At 40.7% G+C, this 9,450-nt stretch overlaps 1 protein-coding gene across 1 annotated transcript; it reads left to right on the top strand.

Moving 5' to 3' along the window:
* Positions 1 to 579: 579 nt before the first annotated feature.
* On the top strand, positions 580 to 8,593 carry AICDA (activation induced cytidine deaminase; the record flags this gene model as incomplete). The annotated part of the gene is given in 6 exon segments (XM_080660770.1): positions 580 to 651; positions 654 to 694; positions 5,485 to 5,632; positions 7,429 to 7,699; positions 7,975 to 8,090; positions 8,540 to 8,593. Coding segments are annotated over 6 exon segments (702 nt in total).
* Positions 8,594 to 9,450: the final 857 nt, after the last annotated feature.

The raw sequence follows: 9,450 nt of genomic DNA on the forward strand, positions 1-9,450 counted from the left end.
GCCCGCACGTGGTATTTTGTGGATGAGCCACACTCTAGGGGCCAAAGAGCCTCATGTGGCTCACGAGCCGTGGTTTGCCAACCACTGGTTTAGAGCATCAGGAATTAGTGGTTTGGGAGGCAAGAATTTTTATGTCCTAAGTCCTACATAACTGAGTGAGCTTACTTAGTCACAAACCAGAACTATTAGTGGACTTCTCTATTGATTCAGAGACATTGTGTAACTAAATGAGGAAATAGATGCTTTCAGCTCACAGAACACAAGATGCTATTTAAATGAACATTACAAGTATTATGCTTTCTAAATTCAAGATATTCATTTCCATAATTATAATTTACTAAGTGTCTACTGCTACTGTCTCCTGATCTGTTACCTGTTGAGCATGGACTGGGTTTTTAGAGAGGCGGACCAAAAGAAACCTACACATTAGGCAGAATGGCCCTTAATCATTTTACCCATGTGACTCTGCCTATGTCAGCCCCACCCATCTTCACTGGACCCAAACAGGAGGAAGGCCTTTGGGGTACCTGGTGGTGATGCTGTGGAGGGAGGAGCCCAAAATGGTAAGCTCAAATTTGAATGTGTAGGGCCAATGCATTGCCAGTCAGTGAAGCAACCGTGCTTGAGGCAAGCTTTCCTTGGCCTAAGACTTTTGGGGAGCCAAGAAAGACACTCTGGAATCCACTATGGACAGGTAAAAGGACAGTCTCCTCTTGGGTAGCTGCATTGGCTTTTCTCCCAGAGCAAATCTGAGTAATGAGATTGGTACCTATCTCTTTCCTATCACTATCTGATTTACAAGATCTGCCTGGCCAACATGCAGATTTATTTCTCTGGTTCTGTCTCATCTTCTGTTCAGATCTCTCTCTCTCTCATATTCAAAAGAGCTTTTATGACCATGTATTGACTTGTTCTGAGATTTGTACTGCAGTTATAACTAGTTTGTGGTAATTATATCAACACAGTAAGTGGGTATAGACTCAAATCATGAAAACAGCAATACTACACTAAAAACAGTAGTGGCCATTGTAGTAATAATTTTATAAGTATTCAACTATAAAAAATCGCTTGAAGATAAACTTTCCTAGGGAGATTCTACTGAATAACTTAGTTACATAGTGAGGAAATTATTTTTTAAATGCCAATATCCAAAATTAATTACTTAAAAGTCACTATGATTGTGTCTATAATAAGGAGGAAAATTCAGTCAAGCAAATTATTTAATGTTTTATGTCCAATTGTTAGGCAGTTAATGGCATTTTTACTATTTACCTAGTCTTTCAATCTCTTTAGATGTGGCTGAACTTACTTCTTCTATGTGTATTCTGTAAGATTTTTCACAATGTCTTCGCATGCAGTTTATGTCAGTTAAGTTACTATCACAGAACTTAGTCTATTCTTGCTTTTATGATTACTATAAATGTTATGAGAATGATACCTAATCTATATACTTTATCTCAATTTACCTCTATTACAAAGAATGTACACAACACAATTAAGACTTTTAATGGCAGAGTAAGTGTTCTTCAGAAAATTTTCTTTCTTTTTTTTTTTTTTTTTTACTCTCATCCAAGGATATGTTTTTCATTGATTTCCAGAGAGAGTGGAAGGGAGAGAGTAGGGGAGGAGAGACAGAGAGAGAGAAATATTGATGTGAAAGAGACACACTGATTAGTTGCTTCCTGCATGCACCCCTACTGGGGCTGGGGAACCTGCACCTGAGGTATGTGCCCTGGATCAGGAATCAAACCCTGGACCCTTCGGTCCTCAGGCTGGCACGCTAACCATTGAGAAAACCAGCCAGGGCAGAAAATTTTCTTGAGAGCAAACATGTTGAATGAATGCCTGCTCAGTTTCAGTGAAATTTTGAAAACTAATCTGAGGTACAGGTCAGAGGTAAAGGACTTAGTAGAGACAGAATTGTGTATAAAGAAATGCAAAACAGTGGTAAAATCAGTAGTAGAAATTCAGAGAAAGACAAATAAAAAAGGAGAAAAGATGCAATTCAATAGGAGGAAAAGGGAAATATGTAATTATCATTCAGGAAAATAATATCTGCAGAGCCCATTAGTGACGGTACAGGGCAGGAGAGGAGGGCTTTGTCACGGTTATTTTTAACTGTCTGCCTCCAGGTTTGCATTGCTGGGGATGCTGCTAGTGTTCCGCCTCAGGGAGCACAGCTGTTCAAACAGCTGTCACTCTGGAGGCTAAAAAACTGCCTCTGCAAAGTCCTTTGTGCCCAGAAAAGAAACCAAGAGAAGAACGAGGTGCTGGAAACAGGCTCCTAGCTACAGCTGAAGGGAAGTGATGGATCAAGAAAGTTAATTGCAATTCACTTCATTGTGACTGGCAACTTCTGACAGAAACAGTGAAGAGCTATTGCATTTTCCTGTGGAGTGGGAAGTAAAAGTCCATCTGGATTCCTTTACCTATGTCATGTCATTTTCTATAACTTTCAGAACACTTTGTCTGCATGGTAAGGGTCCCTGCCACACTGGCTTCAGTGGATGATATAGTTACCCTACCCCCTCCTCCTGCCCCACTCCAGCCTTTCTCCTCCACGCAGCCCAGAGGGTAGGTTAAATCTAAAACGAGATGATGCTTAATCTATTTAACACTGATTGGGCCTCAAAGAGAGAATTTCTTTTTTCTTTCTCTTCAGTACTTATTAAGCACTTATTATGTATTCAACTTACATATGCTATGGGTTATTATATGATAAGTATGTAACAACAGTAATAGTAATGATTATCATAATAAATCACTTTCATTTTAAGATAAAGCCAATTATCAGATCTTTGTTACCATCCATTTCAGATCTCTGCCAAAAATGCATTTTTAATTCTAAAATAATATAACTGCCTGCTTTTTCTATTGTTTGCCATACATAATGTGTATATTGGCAATAAATTTAGTTCTCTGCCTCAGGATTTAAAGAGTATTCCAATAAGCTCCATGTGTATGACTTGAGACATTTAAATTGTGGCAGCTATAAAAAGCTCCTGTCCTTGTTTATTAACTTAATAAGATTGACATTTGAGTGCTTAAATTTTAAATTCAGGACATACCACATGTATCACTTTATTAAAATAAATATTCTCAACACATGTCCACACAAAGACTGGTACATGAATGTTGGCAGAAGCTTTATGCACAATAGCCCCAAAGTAGAAACAATCCACAGGTCCATCATCAGGGGAGTGAATCAACAAAATGTGCTATATCCCTGCGATGGAATACTACTGTGCACTGGAAAGGAACAAAGGACTGATACATGCAACATCATGAATAAATCTCAAGGTCATTAAACCAAGGGAAAGAAATCAGACACAAAGGAAGGGACAATGTATGAATCATATGAAATTCTGGAAAAATGAGAAGTAATTTATAGTTACAGAAATCAGATTATCAGTTGCCTGTGGGAGAAGTGAAGAACCAATGGGAAAAAGAGAATGAGGAAACTTTGGGGGAGGGGTACCCTAGCAATGTTCTGTATCTTGATTGTGGAAGCAGCTTCGGGTATTTACATCTGCCAGTATTCATATAACTGTACATTTTAAATGGGTGAAGTATGTAAATTATACTTTAATGTAAAAAAAAAAAAAGTAAAAAAAAGTTTCAATTCTCTTGCCAGCAAACGGTATTCAAATCCCTGACTGGGTGTTTATTTTTACAAATTCTTTGCACTTCTGCCTAATGCCATTAGGTGGCAGCATTATTTTCACAAATTGGATAAATACATTTCTGAAAAAGACTAGGACAAAAACCAGACACTATGAGTGCTTTGGGATCAACCACACTGTATCGCGTGTGTTATGTTCACAACTGCAAAGAATTTTGAGTTAGCAGAGAGTATTTCTACACATTCAATTCAATATAGTGCTTATGATATGCAAGACACTGTCCTAGGAACTAGGTAACAGTAAAAAGACTGGTCCCTGTGTGTGAACATAGCATAATATTTAGATAACATTGTTAAGTTAAAAAAGCAGCAGAATACAAAAATTACACATGAAATCAGTCTAATCAAAGTCATGTATATGTAATCTTGCAAAAGACCAGAAGGAAAAACAATTTTAACAGTAATTGTCATTAGACACTGATATTTCAAATTGTAAAATTCTTTAATATTTTAAATTTTATAACTTTCTACTTTTCTGTAGTATTCAAGGTGACAACCATCAAATATTGCTCTTATACTTTTAACTATACATATATACATACAAAATATATATATATACATATACATATATATATATATATTTTACTCATAAAGTGACACTTTCAAAACAGAGTCTAGCCTGGCTGGTGTGTCTCAGTGGTTGAGCACTGACCCATGAACCAGGAGTTGGTGGTTTGATTCCTGGTCAGGGCACATGCCCAGGGCATATGCCCAGGTTTCAGGATCAATAACAAGTAGGGGGCATGCAATAAGCAGCGGATCAATGATTCTCTCTCAGAGGATTAATGATTCTCTCTCATCATTGATGTTTCTATCTCTCTCTCCCTTCCTCTCTCTGAAATCAGTAAAAACTATTAAAAGAAAACACAGAGTCTAATTGGAGAGACAGATATCAGCAAGCAATTGATAACAAAGGAGGAATGCTTTGATAGCAACAAGGTGGGGGACAATGGGAAACTACAGAAGGGTTCTTGTTATCATTTGATTTTTGCCTAGTAATCATGGGATAGTGATGGTAAGAAAGATCTCACTAGAACAGTTGAAACTGTGGTTAGGCTTTGAAGGATAGGTAGGTTTTGCCCAATAGAAAAGGGTAGGGAAGCTCTTAGTCAGAGGAAGTGCCATCAGCAAGATATGTAGAAGTAAAGAGGAAAGGAGATTAGTGCCAAGGGCCCTACTGCACGAGGGGGCCTAACGTGGCGGGAAAAGGGGGAGATACTAGGAAAGGAGGCCAGAAATGTAGATTGATGTCCAATGTAACAACTAGCCTAACTACCACATTAAAGAGTGTGGAGTTTATCCTGTGTGCCAAACAGAATCTGTGGTTAGGGGTGAAGAAGCAAAGATGATCCCAGTATTATCTGAGATGGGGAAGAGGGAGAAGAGGCAGGACATGAAGAAAGAGGGCAGGTTAGGAATACTGTTTTGACCATCTTGAGTTTGAAGTACAGATTGGGCTTTTCGGTTAAGATTGCAAGGGAAACCTGAAAATAAAATTATGGGACTGAGGAACAAGTTTGTCTTCCAAATTATCAGCATCTAGAAGACAGTTGTGGGAGGAGATGGTCCTGTGAGCTCAAATGGCTTTGGAGTCCTTGCTATCTCTCAACGCGTCTTACATATAAGCACGAGAAGCAGTTTATAATGGATTCCAAGCTCAGTAGGTCTCAGTAGGTCTCCAGTAAATGAAACAAGAGCATCTTCTCTGGTTTGACCCAAGTAACTGCAGATTTTAAAACAGCTGAAGGAAAGCCATGAGTGACCAGAGAATGAGCTGCACTCCTTCCTCCTCTCTCCCACAGCCTCCTGATGAAGCAGAGGAAGTTTCTTTACCACTTCAAAAATGTCCGCTGGGCAAAGGGTCGCCATGAGACCTACTTGTGCTATGTGGTGAAGCGGCGAGACAGTGCCACCTCCTTTTCATTGGACTTCGGTCACCTTCGAAACAAGGTATCAATTAATATTTGCTTCCCAGATCATTAAAAGCTAACACTTTTAATTAGTGTGAGCACTTTTAGAGCCACCTACCTGCTGACGGTACTACTTTTAGTCTGTTTTGCATTTGTCCCCACTAGATTCCTCAAATCTATTTTTTTTTCTTTTTTACATGTCCCTGCAACCATAATAGATATGCCCCCAAAGATGTCATTTATGGCCTCTTCATTATGTCGGGCACATTAATGCCACACCTTCTTTCAATGCCAAGAATAACTGCCCCCAAACGTTCCTCCCCTAACCCCAGCATCCAAATTGCCTTTGAGATTAAGGAAGAAATCAAAGGTAAGAGCCTTTTGACTTGGGGGGATAGTATCAGCTCATGCAAGCTAAATTTTAAGTGTGAAAAACAAATTGTGTCTTTAGAATTTTTGAAAATTGAGGGAGAAGATTTTATGAAAAATGATTGAGGACCAATTCTGTTTTCCAAATGATTTCTATTCTCTCCTGCTCACACGGAGCATAGGCCAGTGAGTACATGGAGCATGGCGCACCCAGAAACAGGGAAGCCTCCGTTGGTTGGTTAATCAGTCTCTCAGCATCTAGAACATTTGAGAATTGCATTTCCAGGAAACTTCTTCACCCCAATCCCGATGGGTTTACATCATCTTCTGCCAATGAATACGTCCTCCCTCGTAACATCTGGTCTTGGATTCCCAGAGAACCCATGGGTGGAATGGCACTGATTAGCGCTTACTTTGCTATTGAGTTCTCTCTGCCTCCCTGTATTATGTAAATTATCTCACCACCATTGTTTTACATCCTAATCTCTTCTATTTGGTGATATGACTAACTATAGAAGGCTTTGTTGATACCAACCCTTTACTTCTCTCTCATGTAATCCTTATAACACCAGCCCGGCCTATTTTATTTACTTTTTTAAATTACAATTTACTTCTTTTATTTTAAACTATTTTATTTTTAATCTTTATTATTGAAAGCATTACATATGTCCCCATTTTCTCCCCCTTTGACCCCTTCTAGCCTGCACACACCTGCCCCAGGCCTTCACCAGGCTATTGTCTGTGTCCATGGGTTATGCATATGTGCATACAAGTTTGTAGGTGAATCTTTTCTCACCAGCCCCACCTATTTTACTGATAAGATTAGAAGATCCAAGAATTGGGTAACTTGACTTAGTCACATGAGGGTAATGGAACCAAAGTCTTCAGATTCTGGGACTTATGACTTCTCTGCAATACTAAGTAGACTTGCTATGTCTCACTATTGCTGATATTATTACAATCACAGGGATCATACAATGAGCAAACATATTATTTAACTTGCTCTTGCAACACTGTCTGCCTCCCCATAACCCATCTTACCTTTTCCAGCTCTCCCACCCATATATTTCCCACCTAGTGGTCCTGTGTATTTGATGTGTGTGCATGTACACTTCGTGTGTGTGTTTGTAACATCACTAGGCACTTACAAGCCATTTTCCTCCTCCTCAAAGACACAAAACTAACTTCACAAACACAAATTAAATCTCTACTGAGATAGTGGGTTGCTACTCCATTCAAACTCAATCATTTGGTCCTCCCCACGCGACAGAAAACCCACAGCCTTTCCCCACTCTGCAGGGCCAAGGCTCACCTCTGTGCTTCTTCGGGCAGTTGTTGAGCCTTTCAGTAACCTAAGGACTAACCTGTAGCCGCTCCAAAGAAGATCCTCGTGGGAGGGAGACGAATTAATGCCTGCAAAGCTATGGGCCCAGTAAACACGAGCCGAGTCCTCTGCTCTCTCCGCAGTCGGGTTGCCACGTGGAATTGCTCTTCCTGCGCTACATCTCCGACTGGGACCTGGACCCTGGCCGGTGCTATCGCGTCACCTGGTTCACCTCTTGGAGTCCCTGCTACGACTGTGCCCGGCACGTGGCTGACTTTCTGAGGGGGAACCCCAACCTCAGTCTTCGGATCTTCACCGCACGCCTCTACTTCTGCGAGGACCGCAAGGCTGAGCCCGAGGGCCTGCGGAGGCTGCACCGCGCGGGGGTCCAAATCGCCATCATGACCTTCAAAGGTACGAGTAGGAGGGGGACCTTTTTGCCCGGCTCAGGGCAGCAGCTGGCATTCAGGATGGCAATTCAGACTCAGAAGAGGGAGGGGGGAAACTCGGGGGACGGAGAACTGTACCAGGATTCTAGTTCACTTTTGGAGCCCAAAATTATCGAGAATTGGAGGAAAAGAATGTCTTAGACACAAGAATGAGAATTAAAAAGAGGCTGGGGATTTCTTGATTTCCTCTTGATTTGGGATCTGAGCTATAATGGCCACCCCCCCCCCTTCCTTTTACAGATTATTTTTATTGCTGGAATACTTTTGTGGAAAATCGTGAAAGAACTTTCAGAGCCTGGGAGGGGCTGCATGAAAACTCAGTGCGTCTATCCAGGCAGCTTCGCCGCATCCTTTTGGTAAGGGGCTCCTTTGCTTCTCGTTTTCTTTCCCAGTCATCTTCCCCTGCAGCTATTTTCTTTGCTTCTATTTCTTACATTTTCATGTGTGTATGTGTGTACACGTCATGTGTGTGTTTGTACATTTATCACTCTCTCCTTATTTTTCTTCTGATGAAAACCTTATTTTCTCTGTGTGTGTGTGTGTGTGTGTGTGTGTTTTATTATTGTTGTCATTTCTCCTACCGTTGAGTCTGCTCTTCTGTTTCACAATTCAGAGCCCTCTGCTAAGATGCCTTTCCCTTCCCTTCTCCTTCCTCACTCACATGTCTTTGTTCTGTTAGACTCTCCTCAGCATTTATGTCCCTCCAGGTAAAATTCCTTCCTCTCCTCTTCCTCCTCCCTCCCAGCTCAGTTTCTTCCAAAATGTCACAAAGTCATCCACTCAGTTTATTTCTCTCTCTCTACAGCCCCTGTATGAAGTTGATGATTTACGAGATGCATTTCGTACTTTGGGACTTTGATACCAACCTTCGAGAATGTCACGTACAATGAACTATCCCTGAAGATAGTGGATAAAAGAATAGTCCTTCCAGAATTCTGTTTTTCTTCAACTCTTAATGTTTTAGAGTTTAGAGAAATAATATTCATATATCTGACTTTAAAAATATATATGTCTTGAAAATAGAGAAGGAATGCAGGCCCAGCAGAGTAATGCTGCAACTGGTGCTGTTTTTAATGCAACTGTGTCCCCTATTGGGAAATGACAGAGCTGCAGAGTCTGGGAGCACCTAACATGTCAATATTCTATGACATTTTAGGCAAGGAGAAAGCAGAAGATAAATCCTTAAAAGCATGGTGAGAGGATAAAGTGTTTTCAGAATCAATATCCTTTTTTATTTGATTCATTCTGAGTTTTCAATGATATCAGTGACAGATTTTTCCACTCTTTTCCTTTGGGGTGCACTTTCAAGTGAACAAGCTTCTATTAGGCCATGATCTACAGAACCTCTTCATGAGAAACTCTGGGTGAAACTCTAGGCCATCTCTTTAAAGAATTAATATTCAAGCATGTGCTGTATGTTTTAATTGAGGCATATTTTTATGTTTGCTTATAAGAGGATTTTTTTCTTGATATGGAATATCATGGTCACCTTCAGGCTATCCTCCTATATAATAAAAGGCTAATATACAAATCAACCGAATGGTGGAATAACCGGTCACTATGATGCACACTGACCACCAGGGGGCAGATGCTCAATGCAGGAGCTTCCCCCTCATGGTCAGTGCACTCCCACAGGGGGAGCGCTGCTCAGCCAGAAGCCGGGCTCACAGCTGTTGAGTGCAGCAGCAATGGCAGGAGCCTCCTGCCTCCACGGCA

The sequence above is a fragment of the Plecotus auritus genome, assembly GCF_963455305.1.
Source record: "Plecotus auritus genome assembly, chromosome: 3".
Lineage (NCBI taxonomy): Eukaryota > Metazoa > Chordata > Mammalia > Chiroptera > Vespertilionidae > Plecotus > Plecotus auritus.